General features: G+C 35.4%; 2 protein-coding genes and 2 pseudogenes across 3 annotated transcripts; 1 reads left to right on the plus strand and 3 right to left on the minus strand.

Annotated features, from left to right (window-relative positions):
- Window positions 1-2,744: 2,744 nt before the first annotated feature.
- On the plus strand, window positions 2,745-11,252 carry LOC145563580 (uncharacterized). 2 transcript variants are annotated; one of them, XM_081624028.1, is made up of 5 exons: window positions 2,745-3,454; window positions 4,714-6,784; window positions 9,007-9,325; window positions 10,111-10,260; window positions 11,054-11,252. In XM_081624028.1, the coding sequence occupies exons 1-2, from the start codon at window positions 3,025-3,027 to the stop codon at window positions 6,693-6,695; spliced, it is 2,412 nt and encodes an 803-aa protein (XP_081480154.1). In that variant the 5' UTR covers window positions 2,745-3,024; the 3' UTR covers window positions 6,696-6,784; window positions 9,007-9,325; window positions 10,111-10,260; window positions 11,054-11,252. The 2 variants fall into 2 exon arrangements, with proteins under 2 accessions (XP_081480154.1, XP_081480155.1); XM_081624029.1 differs by lacking the exon at window positions 10,111-10,260.
- An 853-nt stretch (window positions 11,253-12,105) lies between these two features.
- Window positions 12,106-13,503, minus strand: LOC145564813 (UDP-glycosyltransferase 89A2-like). Its single transcript, XM_081625004.1, has one exon. It carries the CDS (start codon window positions 13,501-13,503, stop codon window positions 12,106-12,108), a length of 1,398 nt encoding a protein of 465 aa, XP_081481130.1.
- Window positions 13,504-15,670: 2,167 nt separating this feature from the next.
- LOC145563581 (UDP-glycosyltransferase 89A2 pseudogene) lies at window positions 15,671-17,433 on the minus strand (annotated as a pseudogene).
- A 4,243-nt stretch (window positions 17,434-21,676) lies between these two features.
- Window positions 21,677-23,431, minus strand: LOC145563582 (UDP-glycosyltransferase 89A2 pseudogene; annotated as a pseudogene).
- Window positions 23,432-24,024: the final 593 nt, after the last annotated feature.

Genomic DNA, 24,024 nt, shown 5'->3' on the forward strand with positions numbered 1-24,024 from the left:
TGGATTTTAATGCTCTTCTATGGTTTAAATTGTAGGAGACTTTGAAGTGAGTGATTTTTATTAATTGTGGCAATATTAAGATCGTATACAAGGTACGTTCGCGTACTTAGCATAATTATATTGATGTAGTAGCATGATAAAGGTGTTTAATTGATTTCAAGTAGTATCATGCTAGGTTTGGATTGAAAATTATGGTTTGGATGTTGTTAGTGATTGGATTATGAAGCATGATTTATTTATGATGGATTATTGGATGGAAAATAATAGTTTGGAATATTATTTATGAACCACATATTTATTTATGGCATGTTAGAGAGCATGTTTAATTAAACTGAATGTTTAATTTGGTTTGGAATATTGAAAAGGAATTTTATTATGGTTCATATAATTTTTATTGATGCTTTAAGCATGAGAAAGGAGCTATATAAATGTCTATGTACACGAGGAATAAATTGTATGTTGGTGCCTTAGTGCACTTAAGGTGTTTTTAACACCGAGGGATAGGATTTGTGGCGCTTTATGCGTTTAAGGTGTCTTTGACACTGAGGTAGAATTAAATAGGGTTCAACATTAAATATTATGTGGTCACTAATTATTCAAGAATTAAATTGGTATATTTGATTGTTTGATTAATTATTGTTGATTGAATGATTATGGTTTGAGAGTCATCACCGAGTTTAATAATCTGTAAATAACGTAAAGTGAAAGAGATTACGCACCAAAACTCTTGGAACGTATATACCTTGAGTATGAACATATGGGGGGAGTTATGGGGTTTTATATTTAACCATAACTTCTACTGGAGTACAGGACGCTGTACATTCCTTTTATTATTATTATGCGCAGGAATTCCGCCACTTACGAGTGGTTTTGATGCTGGCACGGTTAGCTTCCGTGTCAGTATCCTCAATTTATTGGGGGAGGTTAATGGGAAACCCGTTCGATGCGTAATCAACGCTAAATAAATTATTTAGTGTCTAGTGAGAACTTTTATTGATTGTTGTAAGTTTGAAAAACAGGTGCAACAAGGTAAGTTGTGTATTGATAGGGAATTGTATGCTAGTGTGTTAATCACGCTTATGTACTCAGCTTTGCTGATTGTGTGTTTGTTGGCCTTGTCTTTATCTTGGCCCTATGATGACCCATTTTTAATGGAGAGTAGTGGAAATAGGTAGAGATAAGCTTTTCAGATGATGAAGCATTTTCATGAATGGGCATGAGTGAAGAGCGAATCATGCTAGTTTCTATAAATATATGATATGTTTATTGCTTTATTTATTTATGACTTGATTATTATGCGTGACTAATGAAAAGAGTTTTGAGTTCAGTTTTGGTTTTAATAAGGGCCTATAATGGTTCTAAGTTGTAGGTAGATTTTATTTTACTTCGTTTGACTTTACTTTCGTTGATTGACTTTTCAAGTTGACTTGTTTTGAATGGTTTGAAATTAGTCTTCCCTTGTGTGTCTTTGTTAGTTGCCTTAGCCGTTTTCACGGTGGCGGTAATGTCTTAGATATTCCTATTTAAGGTTTTAAAAAGGGTAAAACAGGTATCTTAAAAGAAAGGAATTTCTAGGGTGTTACAACAAGTGTAAGAAAAATGTAGATAAATTAAAGCTTGAAAATGTGAAAATGTTATTGGCTAAAAGGAAAATGAACAAGTTAGTTAAAATAGAACTGATTGAAATAATTAAGAAATTCTAAAAACATGCCAAAAAGGAAAGGTGCTATGATCATTTAGTATGGTAATCGAGGTAACAATATTGAAAATATTCAATATTGTAAGAAAAAAAATAAGATAAGGTTAAACATTAAAGGAGCAACTGTATAAGAAAAAAATTAAGTTAAACAATGTGGATGATCAATTCCCAAATAGAAAAAGTTGAAATATTTGTATATCAGTATATGTACCACTATTTTGAAAAATCTAAAATATTATTTTTCTTACTAAGTTCTTGCGTATGGTTGCCAAAAACGACATTCAGTAGGCTAACAGTCTAACACAACCCAACACTAAAAAAATTTGACACCAATCACACCATAGAATGTATCATTATTTTTGTACGGTCATGAACTATAATTTTGCTTGAAGGTTACTCCAACAATAACGTATAACACAACAGTATACCACGAAATGTCACATATTAAAAAAGTAAGACAAATTTAGTGAATATACATGTGAACACATATATATTTGACACGCCCTTATACAATGGACATCACATTTAAAAAAATCGAATGTATAATAAAATATTATACATCTGCTTCAAAGTTACCTTAAAATGTTCAAAAGTTACCTTATAATGGATGAAAGTTAATCATATATAATAAAAGTTTTAACCTTTAAGGATAAAGTTACCCTAAATTCAACAAAAGTTATCCTAAATTCAATAAATGTTTTTGTATACAATGTCTACTTGAGCTTGACCCATGCTTAGAGTCGTCCAAATCAAAGTTGATTAGACTGTAAATCCATAATGTCACGTGTTGACAATTTCCCCGATGTCCTGGAGCGGGTAGTGGAAATCGAACCCGCATCATTAACTTGGAAGGCTAGGGGTTATAGTCGACGTTGATTATGAGGCAACCTCCTTATGCCTATGTATCTTACTTCGTGGTGCAAGTTAGTGTCAGTGCGTATTATTTTCTCTACTTATTTGCTTGTTGCGCATATGGGGGGAAGGCTGACATGGATCGAACATCGAGGATTCAGGCGGGCGATTTGCACTCGTCTCGTAAAATAAGCCGTGTTAACAACCCATGGCACGTAGGCTCGACACTAGGCCGCATACCACCTCACCGGTCACAGCAAAATGAGTGACAACAAACATGGTCGGATCCATAAGTTGGTGTCATCAGTTTTCCCATGTAACTCCAGTACCTTTGAAATTGCCGGGAATTCAACGGCTTCCTTAAACCCTAAACCCCAAATGCCATCTTCCTTCTCTCTCTTCCTCTTTCTCTCTCCTCCGCCACCCTTTCTTCTCCTTTCCGCCATTGATAACCTTCAAGCTCATCAATTTCCATGCTTTATCGTCTCCATCAATGTAGCCTCCGCCGCCTTCTTCCTCGCCGCCTTGTTAAACCCTTCACTTCCACTTCCGCCGCCATAATTTCCGACGAACTTCCCCCCAAAACCCTAACCCAAACCCCCAATAACACAGTCTCTGAAATCCTCTACAATTTACGACGTTTCGGCCTCCATCAATTTGTGTCTGGTGGTTATTTTCATGGCGTTTTTGGTTCCAAGTTGGATTCTGATACTGTTGATCAGATTGTTGATAGATCGAGGATTGAAAACCCGGATTCGGCTATCGGGTTTTATTCCCTTTTGAAGATTGAGTATGGGTTTCGCCATTCGATCAAATGTATGTTTATTGTGGCTCATATTCTTGCTGATATGCGGCAAATTTGGCATTTGCAGGATCTTATTAAGAAGATTATAGAAGATGAAGGTCAGTTGTTTTAATCTAATGAGTAATTGTTTTGGAGCTCTATTTTGTTTGATCAATGAATTTATGTTGGAGAAGTAAAATGATTTACGATTGATGATTTTACAGCTTTTAGCAATTGAATAGCTCATTTTCTTATTCGGATTGAATTTCATGTTGGAACATTGACAGTTTTCCTGTTTTTGTGTCGGTATCACGAGAATTTAAGCATTTGCTTTGCAATTCTATACTTGTCTGTATATAGCTCACATTAATCAGCTTTAAATGAATCCGAATTGTAGTTTGCTCCTATCTGTGTATCTAAAAGTAGAATCAATCTTTTGTAAGCCTTGAGCTACTGCCAGGAAAAAGGCAAATTACAGAGCGCGAGTTATTACTGGTTTTTTGCTTTAGATTAAATAACCATTTTGCATTTGGTTCTCACCAAACTGAATTTAAAGTCGGTCATGATCACTTTCAACAACCGGTGTGGAGTTGCAACTTGCATGAGCATTACAGTTAATTCTGTCACTGTCGGGAGATTTTTGAATGACAATCTATTTAAGTTAAATATTCCGAACTCTTAATGAAAATCTACAAGCGAAGAACGGTTGTTCATTTGTCTAAGGTTGCTCTGAATGTAGGAGTTATGACATAAGTAGGATTATAAGATACACACCCATGGAAATGATGCTCAAAATATGTCACAGTACTCATAGAACTGACCTCTTTGACACCCTCCTTGTAGCTATGTGATATATCTTCTTGCGTAAGGATTGGATAGACTTCCTGTATATACTTTATCTAAATTTCTTGCATTGAATATCTTCTTTAACGTTCGAAAAAGTATTCATGGACTCCTTCCTCAGACAGTCATTCTTCAGAAATCGATTGAACCTGAACCTTTAGGAAACTTCTGTTTTTAAAGTTGCTGGTGGCATCTATCACCCTACTGGAAAAAGCAATCACGGTATTCCTCTGACTGAAAAGGGTTACTGCTGGGTTGCAATTTTGAATTACTAATAATATAATCATCAATTCCCTATAACATTCCTGAGGAAGCAGTCTTTCTATTGAATTCCGTTGGTTGAATTCTTAGAGATAAGATTGCTTGCGTTAAATTTTCTAGACCTTCCAATCTTCCATTAGTAACATCGATATTTGGTTACTATTTACTGATGTAGTGATTATCAGCTTATAGTGTTTTTGTTGTTATTTTCTGCTTAGAGACGTGGGTTATGAATCTTACACTACTGTTTATGGGTTATTTCTGGTGTGATTAGGGTCAGGTTCTGTGCCTTTTCTCTGTGATCTTCTTGATAACAGCTTTAGTGACTGGAATTCGACTTGTCTTGTCTGGGACATGGTGGCCTTTTGTTATTCAAGATGTGATATGGTCCATGACTCCCTTGTTGTTTTAGCAAAGATGAAGATTATGGATTTGCAACCATCAATATACACCTATAATAGCTTGTTGCAAAACATGAAATACACTGATATAATATGGAATGTATACGATGAAATAAAATCCAGAGATATACAGAGCAGATATACAAATCCCATTTTTATAGATGGCCTTTGCAGGCAATCACTGCTTCAAGAAGCAGTAAAATTTTGGCTGGAGGCTGAACGAAAGGATAGTTGGCCGTGCATTGTTTCAATCAATGCCCTTATGTCAGGTTTTTGCAGAATGGGCCTTGTTCATATTGCAAAGTCATTCTTTTGCATGATGCTTAAGTATGGGATTCTCCCTGATACATACAGCTATAATATCCTTATTGACGGATTATGTATGGAAGGATCTATAGAAGAAGCTTTGATGTTTATAGATAATATGGAGAAGAATGGTGTTGATCCTGATATTGTGACATATAATACTATTCTCAAAGGGTTTCATCGACTTGGCTTGGTAAGTGAGGCTGAGCAGATCATTCGGAATATGATGGTCAAGGGTTTGAAGCCAGATAATTTTACATATAAAGTATTGGTATGTGGATATTGCCAGGGTGGCAAATTGGATGAAGCACGTAGACTGCTACATAAGATGGTTTCTCAGGGTATTCCACCAAGCATTATCCCCTATAGTATTGTGCTTGATGGTCTATGTAAGACGGCGCAATTTGACAAGGCAATTAAATTGCTTGAGGAGATGGAAGGCCTAGGGCTAAAACCCGATCTAGTTGTTTACTCTATTCTTATACAAGGCCTTTGCAAGATAGGGGAAGTAGATAGAGCTATACAACTCTGCGGTGAGATGCAGTCGAGAAGTATCTTTCCAAATTTTGTCTCCCATGGAACAATTCTCTCGAACCTATGTGAGAAGGGGTTGATGCCAGAGGCAATAGTGTACTTTGAGACCCTAACAAGATGTGATTTATCTTTCAATGTTGTTTTGTATAATATAATGATTGATGGATTTGTGAAATTTGGTAATATTGGAGATGCTGTACAGTTATATACACAACTGTTGGAAAAGGGTATTGATCCAACGATAATCACATTTAATTCTTTGATTCATGGTTTTTGTAGAAGTGGAAGACTAGTGGAGGCCAGAACATGGTTTGAGGCAATTAAAGTACATGGACTTGTACCAAATTCTATAACCTACACTACTCTAATGGATGGTTACTGTAAAGATGAAGATGTAACTGCCATGCTTGAGCTGCTCCGGAAGATGATGGCAGAATATGTAAACCCAAATCATGTCACTTACACTGTTCTGATTAAAGGTCTCTGCAACCAAAGGAGGTGGCAGGAATCTTTTCAAGTACTAGCAAATATGTACAGCAAGGGTCTAAAACCAGATCAAGTAACTTATAATACCATTATCCAATGTCTTTGCAAAGCTAAGGACTTGAGTACAGCTTTATGGCTACATGATGAGATGATAAGGGAGAATCTTCAGCCTAGTTCTGTCACTTATAATATTCTCTTGAATGGCCTCTGCTTATATGGTGGTTTAAAGGCTGCAGACAATTTAATGTGTTTTCTTCAACATCAGCAACTTAATTTGTCAAAGGTTGCTTACATGACGTTGATAAAAGCACATTGTGTCAAGGGAGATACATCTGCCGCAATAGTAATTTTTCATTGCATGCTGCAACATGGTTATCAAGTCTCCATCAAAGATTATAGTGCTATTATAAATAGGTTGTGCAAAAGGGGATTCTTAACTGAAGCAAAGCTTTTTCTCTGCATAATGTTATATGAGGGACTTTCACCTGATAAGATTCTCTATGGTGTGTTGGATGAGAACTTTCTATAATATGATCTATGAGAAGCAAAGTTTTGTTTGCTCCTTTATCTCAGAATGTTGAGAACTTGAGATGGTGTTGCAATGAGTTTGCATGTCAGGTATGCAGAACTTGCATTTTTAGTTCATGTTTTTATTTCTAGTTTTGGTACATATAGCTTACACTTTGCTTAATGCAACCACTGGCATGATCTTTAAAAATATTTTCTCTCTCAAGTATAGATGGCTAGGTGATATCTTTTACAAGTTGGCTTTTGCATTTGATGTGGAAACTTATATGCTCTGTGACCTTTGATTTATTCATTGGTTCGAATGCTGATTTGCAAACTGCATATATGCTCTGTTTTATAATTTAGAGGGGAAAAAAAAATCTGTTTGCCTCAGTGGCAATGGAAAGCGAATAGTTTAAGTGCTCTATAAACTAAGAGCATTAATAAACTAGCATTTTTAGAGTTTTTTTCATGCTTTCTTTGTAAGGTGTTATTTAACCTTTTAATTATTTGTTTTTCCTAAGAATAATTCTTGTCAACATATCTCATCACTGTTTTTTATTTTTAGCTTGTACCAACCCTTGTATTTTGAAAGTTCTTGTTATGTTATGCACTTCTATACTTTTTCGGGGATGTGGAGAAGCTGTACCATGACATTGACATTGTCATGAGACGCTCCTTGCAAAATTACAAAGTAACAATCATTATAATAATTTTTTGTCACTCAATTTGCTCAATTCTGCTGCTATAGAAAACTTAAGTCATAAAAAATATCATGGTTTTTCTTAATAATTTTTCCCCTTCTTTTCCCCAGTTAAGAATATATGGAGGAAATCTTACCTTTTCTTAACATTGATTTTCTTAATTGTCTGGACATGTTTATTTATTTATTCAGTTTTATTAAGCTAAATCTTAGGGAAATTACTGGTTAGGCTTTTTTATTTTGGGTTGCAAGGAGAATCCGTGGGTGTCAGAGTTCGAAAACAGCTTGGTCTTGTTTGGAATCTAAATTTTCTAGCAATTAAGTACTACACACATTGTAATACTAAGTTTCACTTCCGTTAGCAATTAACAGTTTTGATAAAACAAAGAATTGCTTGGTTCAATTGCAGATGTGGCAGTTAGCTCCTTAAGGGGCAAAGCTGCTGATTTAAAAAGATGCTCACTAGAGCATTACTCTATAAGTTCGCACCATGGGTCTGATTTAAAATATTATCACTCCCTAGAGAATCTGTAATGCAACCTTCATAACTATATAGAATTTGACCCAGTCAAATGCTAATGGGGACTCTGAATGATAAGTGCCTTGAGAATTCTGGATTTGTATCTTATCTAGTTGGGATTAAATTAGATTTTAATTCTTCATTATTATTGAGGCACTTTGAAGAGCATAATTGGCAGATTTCATGAAGGCAGAGGATTATCTTGGACGTCTTTCTGAAATTAGAAGTTTTGATATATGTCAAGCAGATACAACCAATGTTAATATGAACCTACTATGAAATTTTAACTGTTACACAGCCTTGTCCTAGCCTTTGTGTATCATGCATTTGGTGGATGAAGCTTGATATTCCTGGACAACGAACGCATATCATATTCCTGGTCATTCAGGATATAGCATATTAGTTTTGTGTATTGTCTACAAGACGGATGTTATCTTACGGGCTAGGATTTGTTGCCAATGTGATGGGTGTGGATCAAGCAAACATTCTGTATATCCTGAGTATAGCAATAAGTGGTACTGTATTTAACGGTCTAAGTGTCTAACCCCATCAACATCATCTTAAGTGCTTTGAGTGCGCTGATATCTTAAAGATTTGGCCTTGATTCATATATAAACTAGATTAACCCCGTGCAATGCACGGTTTTAAAATAAGAATTGAATTATAGACTTGTAATACGTATTGAAAGAAAATAACTTCCTCATTTTTCCTAACTAATTTCTAATTAAATATGAATATGCAATTCCCGAAAGTGCATAATTTTCATTTTTAATTAAGAAATTTCAATTAAATTATATTATTAACTAAATAGCATAATATGTGTAGAAAACCCAAAATTTAAAATTTGAAAATTCAAATGGAATATATTTTCAAAGCTATGTTAAATAGAGTAGCTTAAAAAGGAAAAAAAATATGACATTATCCTTGCATTTTGGAGGGAAAAAATTAAATAAAAAAGTGACACGTAGACAATGACGACATCAGCGGTTGTTATTTTAGTATATATATAGATTATGTATGCTACTTTTCAGCATATGTATCATCAAGCCTAATCTTGCGAGCTTGTGAAATATAGGAGGCAATCTAATTATTTGTATGGTCATCATGCAGGAGAACTTATGCTTGCAAGACTGATGTGTTGAAGATATGAATATATATATGGCTGCCATGACAAGAGAAAATCTTTAAAGTAGCTGTTGTTGAAACTATACTTCTGGTTTTACTCGGACAATGTCCTTCAGAGAGAGATTACTATCAATAGCTGGACCTGTGCAGTGGTAACTGCATATGTAGGAATTGTGGAATGTGTTTTTATGGTTAGCAAGCTGATATTGGCTATAGTTACAACAACTATGGATGTTCAGTATGAGGCCATTGTGCTGGAATTCTCGGGTGTTCAAGATGTACCTTGGCTATCTTCTAAAATTAGGTAATGAAGTAATTCTAATCATACTTAGATATTGGATTGTCATGTACTTTGTCACTGTCAGTCACTAACTGTTTGACTTTGTTAGTCATGTTGCAAAGTCATCATTGTAGGATCCTTATAATCGGTACTTGATGGAATCTGATATCTAACCAGTGATCAATTACATGAGCTACTATGTAAGATTCTATGGTGACTTCTAAATGTAGAATGATTGCACCAGTCCTGTTATCTGCTTCGGTGTTGTCAGGGTTCATGCATAAGATCACATTAAGGGGTCCTGGTATTTATACTACCATTTTAGGATGTTTCTTGCAACATTTTCTTTTTTGCACATGCTTTCTTTCTATCTCTCTTTTCATTATGGGTCTATGTCTTTCATTTCTCTCTATCTCTCTCCCCATCTTAAAATCCATGCCTACCTCCCTTGTTGCAATGTTAGGAGAACGGAGTAAGAATATAAATAGAGATTATTAATCTGGGTTCTGGCGTGATGTTTGGTTGGACATGAATGGTGTTCTACACAAACCAAATGTTAAGTGTTCTAGATATTTTTTCCTCACATTAGTTTACACTTAATTTTATCTGCTTTCTTCTCACACCCATCTATCCAAGAGAAATTGCCTGGCCTGGCAGGCTTTGTATCTTATTACATTCTTTGTTCTTTCCTGAATGAACGGAGTGTCCCAATTGTGGTAATAATGTAAAATGTTTTTAATCAAAATTTGATCTTATCCCATGTCAAATATGCAAATTCAAGTTCTGAATAACTTAATGGGTTTCCTCAGGAGTAAAATATTGTACTTCTTTGGAGTTAGATGTTTCATTTGCGGAACAATACAGAAGGGCACCTGTAATTATGAGCCTCATGTTACTTCTGCAATCAAGCTCAATGAACTGTGCTCTGATCCAAATTTTCAGAAAGAGTTTATCTGCAGGTTAGTGTGCTCATTCTAAGACGAACGTTGTTGTCCATGTCTTGGCTCTTGATAAATGAGTTGGCTCTAGCGTGTATGACTGACATTTTCTCTTATTTGACTTCCCCTTAACCTTCATTCAAAGCATGTCCATAGTGGCCTAGGCAAACCTTGAAAAATGTTAACGCGACCCTAATATTCAAATTGGCTTCACAATAAATATGCTAAATTTTCCTACTGCTTTGAGGAGCCTGTTTATGAACTTCAATAGTAGTGTAGCTATGCTCTATGGAGCTTGAGTATGTATGTTTCAATTGCATCACGTAGCTTGTTTACTTCAATTTGTTAGTTGGTGTGTCTGGTAAGTGTAGTTTCATTTGATTAAATTGCTTAAGGGAATGACTAATTAAATTCAAACTAATATAATCATAGTAAGCTCTCTATTGTTGTATGTATACTCAACCCCAAGGAAAATTTATTGTGGGAGGAGAAAGGTAAGATGGACTTGTTTAGTAAATGACTTTTAGTGATCATCCTGATAGGATATTTCCTTATATCTTAACAAAAAAATCAATTGGTTAGTGTCTCTTCAATTGGTTCATAAGCTGGTTTTTCATCCAATAATGAAAAATATAGCTGGTCTGTGAGCCTGTAAGGTCCGGTTGGGGTGTCAGATTGTCAGGTAGTTTGGCTTTGAGTTGGATATTAGAAATTGTACTAAAGGTGCCTCTTTTTTATGAAATCATGTACGAATGAACAAGAATCCAAGTTAATGAAGAAACTTGTTTTTGATGCATGATTGTGTAAATTTCAGGTAGTAACTTCTCTGCGGAACAAGCTGTGCCACAAGAACTGAAGTCAAGAGATAGGTAAATATACTGTTATAGGATCTTTATTTTTTCAATGTTGATTTCTGATTTGTGTCTAGGCTTCTAACAATTTCAGATTAACTTTCCATAGATAAAAATATCCAATTTTAGTCGAGCTTATTGGCTATCATTATGTGTATAGGAATATAGGATTCACACGCTATATAAAATTTAAAGATTTATGGATACACTTCTGTTTTTTTTTTTTTTTTTTTTTTTTTTTTACTAACTGCACCTTTGTTGGTGAGAAGTGGAGTAAATTGTGGGGGATATTTTTTTACTAACTGCACCTTTGTTGGTAAGAAGTGGAGTAAATTGTGGGGGATATTAAAAATTTCCATGTGATTACAAAGGGGAGAGAAAGTGGGATTCAATAGATTAAATGTTGATAAAACTGCCAAAAATAAATGTCTATAAACAATAAGTATTGATGTGTGACAGCATACAAAAGTCCAAAAGTGTGAAAACGTACCAAAATTGGAAATGGTGCTATTATTATGCAATGACCAAAAAAGGGAGTATGAAGCATTACATTCACTGTATTATATATCTTGCAACAATCCGCAACTATTAGTGTACATACTGGTCTAAACAAAAATGAAACTCTCATTTGAAGATTAATTGTGGGATAAATTCTTAGAGTTACTCTTCGTTACAACAGTATTAATCTTAGCTGCTTTTATACAAGGTCAATAGGGTTGTCAATCGTCAGTTATCTGCATGTCATTAATAAAACAATAATTTTTAGCATGCCTGAAAACCTCAGCATCACACACGTGACAAATCATAAAAATAAAGTTTCACAAAGATAATCCTGTGTGCTTACATCAACTCTGCAACAGCCTCAAAAGCTTTTATTTTTTATTTTTTTATTCTTCTTAATACTACCTTATCCTTATTATAATAAATTATAAAGGCTTATGACTGCTTGTACTTCAGTTTTGAGAGGCTTATAACTGGTGACTGTTTAATTATTCTTACCATAGCAGCCTCTTTTTTAAGGTTTTGGTACTCCAAGCTGGTTCAGTTCTCTCACCAGCTCATCAAGGCCAACTGCTGAGCTTCCACCTTTTCTCACCGCTTCTAATGCCTTCTCCCTCATTGCCCTAGCCCTTGCCTTCTGTGGTATTTGTTGACCAATTGACTCATATATGATTTGACCCAATGAATCCAAATTAGGCACCATGTGTTCGCCTTCACATAGCCGAATTGCCAACCCTGCATAATCTACTAACTGCTTGGCATTTTGGAACTGGTCGGCTTCCATTGGCCAAGCTAAGATCATCACTCCTGCTATTACACTCTCTAGTACTGAGTTCCACCCACAGTGACTCATGAACCCACCTACTGCTTTATGGTTCAATATCTCCACTTGTGGTGCCCAACCTCTTAGCACCATACCCCGATTAGACACCCGCTCCTCAAACCCATCTGGGACCTTTTGACTTGAAGCAGACTTGACCACCCATATGAACCGGGTCTTGCTTTGCTCTAAACCTAAAGCCAGAGCTCTGATTTGAGGTTCTGTCAGCAGCTTTTGACTTCCAAAACATATATACAGCACACTATCACTAGGGCATGTATCAAGCCAATTGAGTACATCATATCTGGTATTAAAACCCGGGTTAACCCTCTTGGATAAGCCTATTAAGCTTAACGGGCCAACGCTGTATACACGGTCATGACCCAGTTCCTTTTTTATGTGGTTTAAATACTCCCCTTCTAAGTCGTAGAAAGAATTGAAAACATTTCCCCAGCTCTTGGAATTTGCATGCAGGCCTGCCTTAACAATCTCCCAATCGGGATCATCCTCCCTGAACTTTCTAAATATAGATGGTAACTGGTCCAGAGTAAAAGAAGGCGACGAGGGTAGATCTGAAAATTCAAAATTATTGGAAATATTTTGTTTTCCCAAGTCCTGCCATAGATGGGTAAGTATACAGGTCAAAAATGCAGAGGATGTAAAAAATGCAATTCTAGGTATGTTTAGCTGTGTTGCCCAATCTTGGGTGCACCCGAGGAAGAAATCAGAGATTATAGCCTGAGGGGGTGAAGGGTGGGACTGGAACCACTGAATGACCTCTCCTTTTAGCTTGCTAAGTGAAGCAGTGACGGGCGCATTACCAGAATTGCCGATGTCCTTTATATTCTCTACCCCTATAGGAAGTTTAGCGTGAGGAGGAAAGGGTAAGACTAAGGGATCGATGGAAGTTGGGTGGGTTGAGAGTAGTGGGGTTAAGGCAGGGAGGTTTTTTGGGGTGATCAAGACTGTAATTTTAAGTCCTCTGAGAGCTAATTGATGGGTCAGGTCTAGCAGGGTAGGCATGTGGCCTTGAGCTGGGTATGGAAAGACTAAGATATGGGTGGCGGAAGCAGCAGTAATAGTGTCGGCCATTTTTTTGGTTGTATATTACTATATGAGTAGAGGTAGGAAATTAACTACAGGTTTATTGGGAAAGGTTTTTGGATTCTACGTTCTTGGGATACATGACCCCCCCCCCCCCCCCCCCCCCCCCCCCCTCTCTCTCTCCCCCTTTCTTGATTTTGTATTTTAATCAATGAGTTCCATCTTTGTGACAGCAAACCCACCTACAGCTTTGTGATTCAGTATTTCCACTTGTGTAGCCAACCCTCTAATTATCTAACCCTGGTCCAAGATGGCGAGATACACTCCTCGAAAACATTTAGAATGTTGTGGCTGGCTGCTGAGTTTACTACCCATACAAAGTGAGTTATTCCGCGTTTCAAACCTAGTGGTAGAGCCTTAATTTGGGGTTCATTTGGCATATTTGGACTCCCAAAAAATACATACAAAACGCTCCAATCTTGACATTTGTCAAGCCAATTGAATACAATACAATTATCTCTTTACCCCTTAGTGCTGCATATATTATACCTGTTTAAATGTCTATTTCAATTGGATACTATATGTATATAATAGAGATGGTAAGGTAAACCTACTGTAGCTGTATGGAAAATGCTCATTTGGTAGATCCAAGTCTCTGGTCTTTTTAAATTGAAGTTATACATCATAAAAAGACAATGCGGTGTTTTTTATATAATATTTTCTTAATTTTTTTTTTAATTCCTAGTTAAGAGGAGAAGGTTTATTCTATTGTTTTTTTTGGTCATGTATTAAATTAATAATAACTCGAAGCCTATTAATCAATTGAATTTTGATATATATTTTTAAATGTAGTCATTATGTTCACATGGGAAGCCATGTGCCTCACTACCATGTTGAGTAAACTTTATGTTAATTGTACAAATGGAGTAAGATCACATAATATAATCCAGTATCTGCTCAGGCTTTCAATGTTTAGTATTGCTATATTGAATTGCAGGTTCTATTGCATTTAGTAATACTTTTGAAGCATCTATAATATTACATCTCATAAGTGAATGTGTAAGACTTCCCGACTTAACATGTTTAAGAAATGTTTACTTCTTCCTTCCATACGATATACAAGCATGAAAGGTGCTGTTATAGTGTTATGGATACTGCCAACAGAAGATTGAACGCAAATCAAAGATTTCATTTCTTCAGGTGATTCAGCTTGTTTACAAGGTAGATTCCTTTCTGAGATTTTCTACAACCTCTTATGATAAGAGCTATGAGCCTAATAGCCCATGAGTCCATGACAATTGTGAGTTCTTAAATTCTGATTTGTGTCGAGGTTTTTATCAGTTTCAGATTAATTTTCCATAGATAAAAAAAATATCCAATCATAGTCGAGCTTATTGGCTGTTATTATGTGCATAGGAATGTAGGATGTACAGGCTATACAGAATTTCAAGATTTATAGAACTTACTCTTCTGTTTTTCCGCTAATTGCACCTATTGGCTTAAAGTATAAGAAATGGAGTAAAGTATTGGGGATATTATTAATTCTCATGTGATTACAAAGGAGAGAGAGTGGGGTTTTAATATACTTTGCTCCATTCTTTTTAATCTCTAATTATTAATGATGAAAAATTATATGATGTTAATATTATTAAAATATATAGTGAGATGATTCTAACAAAATTCCACGACGATGTTTTATTATAGCTATAAGCCTATAAATCATATAAGTCAGTCAAAGTAAAGTTTGTGAATAGTCTTAGAAGTTAAAGCGTGTTAACTAAAAAACAACGAATATTATTAAATATCTTTAAATCCTCCAAAAAAAAAGTCTATAAGGAATAAAAGCTTGGTGTGCGAACGCATACCAAAAGTGCGAAAAGGTATCAAGATTGAAAATGGTGCAATTATCATGCAGTGGCCAAAAGAGGCACTATGAACTGTAAGCAACAAATTGACATTCACTATAGTATATACTTCTTGAACACATACAATAGTTTGTGTACAAAATGGGCTGAACAAAATTAAAACTCTCATTTGCAGAGTAAATTATGAGAGTGGAACAAAATTTTCAAAGTAATTCTTCATTAGTATAGTATTTGCCTTTGCTGCTTTTATGTAAGGTCATTATAAGGATTGACAATCGTCAGCTATCTGCATGTCATTAATAAAACAATATATTTTAGCACGCCTGAAAACCTCAGCATACACACCTGAATAGATTTACAAATTATATATTAATTTTCACAAAGATAGTCCTGTTTGCTTACATCAACTCTGCAACAGCCGCAAAGGCATTTTTTTTTCTTTTAAAAACTTAGATTCTATAATAAATTATAAAGGCTGTTGACTGCTTATACTTCAGCTTTGAGGGCTCATAACTGATGATAGTGTAATTATTCTTAATAAACTATTAAGGCTTATGACTGCTAATACTTGAGCTTAGAGAGGCTTATAAGTCATAACTGGTGATAGTGTAATTATTCTTACAGAAACTGCCTCATTTTCAAGTCTTTGGTACTCCAAGCTGGTTCAATTCTTTCACTAGCTCATCAAGGCCAACTGCTGAACTTCCGCCATCTTTAACCGCCTCTAATGCCATCTCCCTCATTGCCCTAGCCCTTGCCTTCTGTGGTATATCTTGACTAATCGACTCATATATGATTCCAGCCAATGAATTGGAGTCAGGCACCGTGTGTTCACCTTCACATACTCGAATTGCCAACCCTGCATACTCAACTAATTGCTTGGCATTCTGGAACTGGTCAGCTTCCATTGGCCAAGCTAAAATCATCACTCCTGCTATTACACTCTCTAGTAATGAGTTCCACCCACAGTGACTCATGAACCCACCTACTGCTTTATGATTTAGTATCTCCGGTTGTGGAGCCCATCCTCGTAGCACCATACCTCGATCAGAGACCCACTCCTCAAACCCATCTGGGACCTGTTGACTTGAGACAGACTTGACCACCCATATGAACCGGGTCTTGCTTTGCTCTAAACCTAAAGCCAGAGCTCTGATTTGAGGTTCTGTTAACAGCTTCTGACTTCCAAAACACACATACAGCACAGTATTATCAGGGCATGTATCAAGCCAGTTGAGTACGTCATATCTAGTATCTACACCCGGGCTAACCCTCTTGGATAAGCCTATTAAGCCTAACGGGCCAACGCTGTATACTCGGCCATGACCCAGTTCTCTCTTTATGTGATCCAGATACTCCCCTTCTAAGGCGTAAAAGGAATTGTAAACATATCCCCAGCTGTTGGAATTTGCACACATGCCTTCTTTAACAATCTCCCAGTCAGGTTCACCCTCCTTGAACTTCCTAAATATAGAAGGTAACTGATCATGAATAAAGGAAGGCGACGAGGGCAGATCTGGAAATTCAAAATTGTTTGAATTATTCAGTTTGTCTGATTGCTGCCATAGATGGGTAAATATACAGGTAAAAAATGCAGATACTGAAAAGAATGCAATTCTAGGTATGTTGAGCTGTGTTGCCCAATGTTGGGTGCACCCAAGGAAGAAATCAGAAATTATAGCTTGAGGGGGAGAAGGGTGGGACCGGAACCACTGGATAACTTCCCCATCTAGCTTGCTAAGTGCAGCAATAACGGGCGCATTACCGGAATTTCCAATATCCTTTAGATTTTCTACCCCTAGAGGAACTTTAGGGTGAGGAGGTAAAGGTAAGACTAAGGTTTCAATGGAAGTTGGGTGGGTTGAGAGGAGTGGGGATAAGGCAGGGAGGTTTTTTGGGGTGATCAAGACTGTAATTTTAAGTCCTCTGAGAGCTAATTGATGGGTCAGGTCTAGCAGGGCAGGCATGTGGCCTTGAGCTGGGTATGGAAAGACTAAAATATGGGTGGCGGAAGCGGCAGTGGTAGCAGTGTCGGCCATGTTTTTTGCAGCGTTGTATATGACTATGAGTATAGTTCGATTAAGAAAATTCAACTACATTCTTGTCAAAAAAAAAAAAAAAAAAAAAAAAGAAAATTCAACTACAAGTTTATTGGGAAGGTGTTTGCCTTTGTGGATGATGTGATTTACATGGACCCTTCTTGTTGATTTTTTGAACCACCGCACTTCACTTTATTCATTTTCTTGGCGTTATTATTACACCTTTATTTACAGTAGTCCAATACTAGGTGGAACCTTGTTGGTGTGTTGGCACAACCATGGTGGAGCTTGTGGACATGTTCGAGGGCTCCCGCCTTGTTCTGTTTCCTACAGCCTTTTTTTTATTTAGGGTGTATATGCGGTCATGTTTAGAAAAGCATACTACCTACCGACACAATCAAACTTTGTGCACAAGTTGATGTAGAAGTTTGACCTTATATATATAATTAAACATTAGTAGTAAAAATTAGAACGATTTCTCTAAAAATTGTTCAAATATAAATTTATTCCCTATATGCATCGGTTTAAAAAGTTATTCCTACAATATTGTTCACGTAGGATGGGTTAGAGCTTCATAATTTTTTTTTTCTAGTTAAACAACATAGAACCGCTAACGGTGATAGCGGTTCTATGTTGAAACCAAAAAAAAAAAAAAAAAAAAAAAATGAAGCTCTATTCAATCCTACGTGGACAATATCGTGGGAATAAGTTTTTAAACCGATGCATATATATATATATATATATATATATATATATATATATATATATATATATATATATATATATATATATATATATATATATAAGCTCGATGTTTTAGAGAAAACGATTCATAAAATAAGAAAAAAATCCTTCAACGGGATAAGAAACTTGAGAAGATCAACGAACCTGAGAGAAGGATCCAAAATCTAATCTAAGGAAGCGACTGGAAGGAAAGCAACTAGGTATATATATATATATATATATATACACTCCCTTTTTTAAATACTTGATTCACTTTTTATTTTTGACTGTTTTTAAATATTTGTTCTATTTCCTTAGTTGGAAAGCTTTTACAATATCTAATTTATTTCTCTCAACTGGTGGACCCAACATAAATTATATTTTATATTTTCTCTTCCAATTCTCTACACTACCTTTGCTTTTTACAATTTTTTATTCTTTTACCTATCCCACTATCTCTATATATTATTACTTTCTCTAATTTCTCTTAAAACTCCGTGCATAGAGAAATGGAGCAAGTATTAAAAAACGGATGGAGTATTATGAAATTTTATGTTAATACCTAGTCCCTCCGTTTTTAAATACTACCTCCGTTAACAGTTATTTACAACATTTATCAAAAAAGGGTGTTAACTATTATTTGCAACAAACTTATTTCTTTCCTATTTTAGTAATTTTTTCTGTTAAAATGACCAAAATACCCTCATTTAAAAATTATTAACACATAAAACTTAACATAATTACAAATCATTTTAACCCTAATCTAAATTAATTATCTAAACCTTCCCACCATAATAATCAGATTAATTTCAATTCACCTTCCCATTATCTTTCTCTCTCCTCCTTCATCTTCTTCATCTCTCATCAAAATCCAGATCTGGCTGTTCGTCAATGGTTTGCTTGTATTTGTGGTTGCATTTGATGGTTTAAGGGTGGGTTTGCAGATTTGTGGGGGTAGATCGTGGGTTTCGGTGGTCTTGGTTAATTTTGGTGGTTCGTGGGTTTCGATGGTCTTGGTTGATTTTGGTGGTTCGTGGGTTTCGATGGTTCGTGTGGGGGTGGTTTTGGTGGGTTTCGATGGTTCTTCGTTGATCGTGGATTTCGGTGGGTCTTCATTGATTTTAGTGGTTTGTGGGGGTGGGTCGTGGGTTTCGGTGGTTCTTTGTTGATTTTGGTGGTTTGTGGAGGTGGTTTTGGTGGTTCGGTGGGGGTGGTTTTGGTGGTTTGTTAAAGGGTTTCGGTAGGGGTGGTTTTGGTGGTTCGTCGAAGGGTTTCGGTAGGGGTGGTTTTGGTGGTTCGTCGAAGGGTTTCGGTAGGGGTGGTTTTGGTGGTTCGTTAAAGGGTTTCGGTAGGGGTGGTTTTGGTGGTTCGTCGAAGGGTTTCGGTAGGGGTGGTTTTGGTGGTTCATCGAAGGGTTTCGGTAGGGTGGTTTTGGTGGTTTGTCGAAGGGTTTCAGTAGTTCATTGGTAGTTTGCCTGGGTTCGTAGTTAAATTCCGATGGTTTTGGGTTCTGGGTTTCGATGGCTTTGGTGGTTCCGGTGGTTTTTGGTGGTTCTAGGTTTTTGTGTAATTGTTTTTTTTTTTTTTTTGGTAGTAAGATTAATACTTAAGGGCTTAAGCATATGCCCTTATTTTTCAATAATCACATATAAAAAATTTTGCCTAGGAGTCCGCGCATACGCCCTTTATTGCAAATAAATATTAACGGAGGTAATACTTACTTTATTTCTCTATGCTTGGAGTTTTAAGAGAAACTGAAGGAAGTAATAAAATATGGAGATAATTGGGTAGATTCATAGAAATGAAAGATAGGGCCCAAAAGCAGCGGCGAATAACGTGATGGGGTAACAAAATGTAGCAAAGCAAGCAGTAATGATGGCGGCCTTCTTGATTTCATTCGTATTTTGATCGATAAAGAGTACGCTCACAGAATACTTCAGGGCTGGAGTGAAGAGACACAAATGCACCTTGATAGACAGATTTCTCTGATAAACAAAGATTTTCTATCCATTTTTGGCAGATCGGGGGTGATCTCTGTGGTACCCATTTGAATTTTCCTATGTTTGAATCATTTAATGTGCTTTAATTGTCAACATTTTTATTCCGTCTTGTAAAAAATTTGTGAAAAGTTACTTGTTGAATACGAATAGTTGGTTCGTGGAGGCGGATGCACGATCCACATGGTGCATCCGCTCCAAAATACAAAAACGCGGAAAGAACATTCAGATATATACTAATGAACATGGTCATATTAAAGAACATAGTAGTCATTTATAATGTACATGGACATATACATAAAAGAATATAGTGTTCATTTATAATGTACATCAGTTTTTTATGCAACAATTTTGTATATTTTTTTTTTATAATGAAATAGATAAATAGTACTATAATTATTATTTTTTACCATACATTAATTACAAATCATTTTAATTTTTTTTTTACCAAAATTTCACTTTCTCTCTCCAAACAAAACTTCAAACCAATTTAAATTCCTCAAACCTCAAACAAAATTTCAAGAAATTCGAAATTTTGAGCCCAAAATTGTTCAAGATGACAAATAAAAACCAAAGGTAAGACCAAATTCGACATTTATACTTGTTTATTTGACATTCATACTTGTTTATTTTGAGTTTGAGTGTTTGTTTTTTGTAAATTTGATTGAAAATTGTAATATTTGATTTTATTGAAAATTAATTGCGATTTTGATATAATTTTGTTGTTGCAATGAGAAGTAAAATGAAATTCTTGAAGAAGATCAACCAATTAATATATTTTGGAAGAAGAAAACAAGCAAATAGACAAATTTAGAAAAAGTTGTAGATCCAAATAATACAATGTACATTAAAATACAGTAAAATGTTCTTTTTTCATATACTTATATGATGCAAATAATACAATGTATATAAAACATGTGACCAACATTATAACATATATGTTCATTAGAATATAATACAATGTACATTATAATACAGTAAAATGTACATTTTTCATATACATACATGATCATTTATACCAAATGTACATTTACTATATGAATAATGTTCTTTAATATTATCATGTTCTTTACTAAAATTACAAATGTTCTTTAGATTTACAAAAAAACATATAAAACTGGATGTTCTTTATAAAATAGCTATATGTTCTTTACAAAACAACTATATGTTCTTTACTGAATAACTAAATGTTCATTCCGCCTTTTTTTAAAGAACATTGGATGCACCAAGCATGGTGCATCTGCCTCCATAGAAAAAATTTCAGTTGAATACTATCCATCGTGATTATAATTGAAACCTTGATGACATTTTTATTTTACGTTGGTGAGAATTTGTGATTAAACTTTGAATTTCTTTTTAATATACATTTTTTTTACTAAGACTAAGTAAATATAGGTAAATCATCATTTTAATGACAATTAGACACATTTTGAATTTTATATTATTCATATATACTAATTTTGATTATAATTTTTTACCGACGGTCTCTGAGTCCAAGCAAAACCAGTTTTATTTTGGGGTCTAGAATTTTAAATTTTATTGGCCTTAGACCAGGGAATGAAAATTGATTTGTAAAAAACGTAGTAGGTGTTAGAGACGGGGTTGCTATGGTGGTTCAGTGGCAAGAACGATTAACAAGGGGGGAAATTGGGTATGTATTAATGGAAAAGTTAAAGGGAGATGAGGATGAAGAGGAGAGTTAGTTATTTAACGGATATTTTTAATAAAAACTTTCATTAATGCTATTTATGTAAAAGTAAAATAAAAACAAAGGCAATGATAATCTTTAAAAAAAAAAAAATAGCTCCATTGATATTTAAAAGCAAAATATAAGGCTATTATCGGGAATTTTCCTAAATTAAATACAAGTACAAACTTATATTTGATGTATATTAATTATTGGACTTGATAGGGCGTCATAATATAACGTTCTTGAAAAAAAAAATTGATGTTCATAGATTTCAAGTTTTTAATGCAATATTTTGGCTCAACTCTTTCACCAACTTATTCACATTAGATGATGAGCTGCCACCAAGTTTCACGGCCTCTAATGCCTTATGTCTCATCACCTTAGCATTCTCCTTCTGTGGTATATTCTCGTTGATCGATTTGCTAATGATCCGAGCCAATTCAGCCGACTCAGGCACCGTGTGTACTCCCTCACATACGCGAACAGCCAACTCTGCATACTCTACAAACTGCTTGGCATTGTGGAACTGATCTGCTTCCATCGGCCAAGCTAAAACCATCACTCCTGCTATTACGCTCTCAAGTAACGAGTTCCATCCACAATGACTCGTGAACAAGCTCACTGCCTTGTGGTTTAATATCTCAACTTGTGGTGCCCATCCCTTAATCACTAAACCTTGTTCTTTGACTCGCTCCTCGAACCCTTCTGGGACCAACTGGCTACCTTCTGCCTTGATCACCCACACGAAGCGTGTCTTGCTTTGTTCTAACCCTAATGCAAGAGCCTCCATTTGGGGATTCGATAGTGATTTCTGGCTTCCAAAACAGACGTACAAAACACTCTCATCAGGGCATCTATCAAGCCACTTGAGCACACCATAACCAGCATCAGAATCCGGGTTAACCCTCTTGGGTCCACTTATTGACCTTAATGGACCTACACTGAACACTCGGTCATGACCCAAATCTATTTTCACTTGATCTATATACTCCCCTTCTAAGGAATAGAAAGAATTGAAAACATAACACCAACTTTTAGGATTTGTAAGTAAACTTTCTTTGAAAATCCTCCAATCAGAGTCATCCTCCCTATAGTTTCTAAATAAAGTAGGTTGTTGCTCCTTATGTAAAGAAGGGGATCTAGGAATGTCTTGCATTTGTATAATGTCTAGAGTACGAAACTCGGCCATGTTTGTCATTAGTCGTTAAAAAAAACAAGTAAAGAATGCTCCTGAGGTGAAGAAAGCAATTGTCGGTAAGTTGAGTTTTTCTGCCCAATGTTGGGTGTACCCAAAGAAAAAGTCATATATAATTGCTTGAGGAGGAGAATGGTGGGATTGAAACCATTGTATAACTTCATCTTCTAGTTTGCTTAAAGCTGCAAGAATAGGAGCAACTCCGTCAACTCCTATATCTTTTATATTTTCAACACCTAAAGGGAGTTTGGTGTGAGTAGGAAGGGGTAAGACTAATGTATGAATAGAATTTGGATGAGTTGAGCAAAGTGGGTTTATGATAGGTAGGTTTTTAGGAGTGACTAAAATGGTGATACTTAGTCCTTTGAGTGCTAGTTGATGAATAAAGTCTAGGAAAGGAAGCATGTGGCCTTGCGCTGGGAATGGAAAGGCTAGTACGTGAATATTGTTCGTGGCGGGGGTGGTGGTAGTGGTGGTGGTGGCAACGATGGGGAAAGTGGGAGCTGACATGGTGTTTGGTGGTGGTTGTGTATGGACGTAAATGAATGGTTAAATGGGTGACTAAAACAAGTGAATGTATGGTTTACTTATAATGCAAATGGTGTCCTTAAATTGTCACACCATTATTCTGTTGTGCTTAAATAAATATTGATTTCTTGCACGTTTGTAGAACACAAATAATATACGATATGTGATGGTCCCTATTTTACATTACTAGCATCTTGAATTTTGGCAACCTTGTGTTTAAATGCTTCGTCTTTTAAAGATTACACTTGTTTGATTTTTTTTTAATTTCCAACTAGTCTTAAATTCTTAATGAATAAATATCTTTAATTTCGTACTACATTATTAGAATTTGTAATTATAAGTATACATAGTACTATAAAAGCGAATCTAACTATATTTCACATGACTATTTTTTTTCTTTTTTTTTACCAATAAATTACGGATTAGTGGTGGTGATCAATTTTTCTAAAAGTTGACTCAGAAAATTTAATTGAAACAATCTCAGAAGAATGGAGATTGTATTGTACATTTAGTTATGGAGTTTGTTAGAGTA

The sequence above is a fragment of the Chenopodium album genome, chromosome 10 (assembly GCF_948465745.1).
Source record: "Chenopodium album chromosome 10, dcCheAlbu1.1, whole genome shotgun sequence".
Classification (NCBI taxonomy): Eukaryota; Viridiplantae; Streptophyta; class Magnoliopsida; order Caryophyllales; family Amaranthaceae; genus Chenopodium; species Chenopodium album.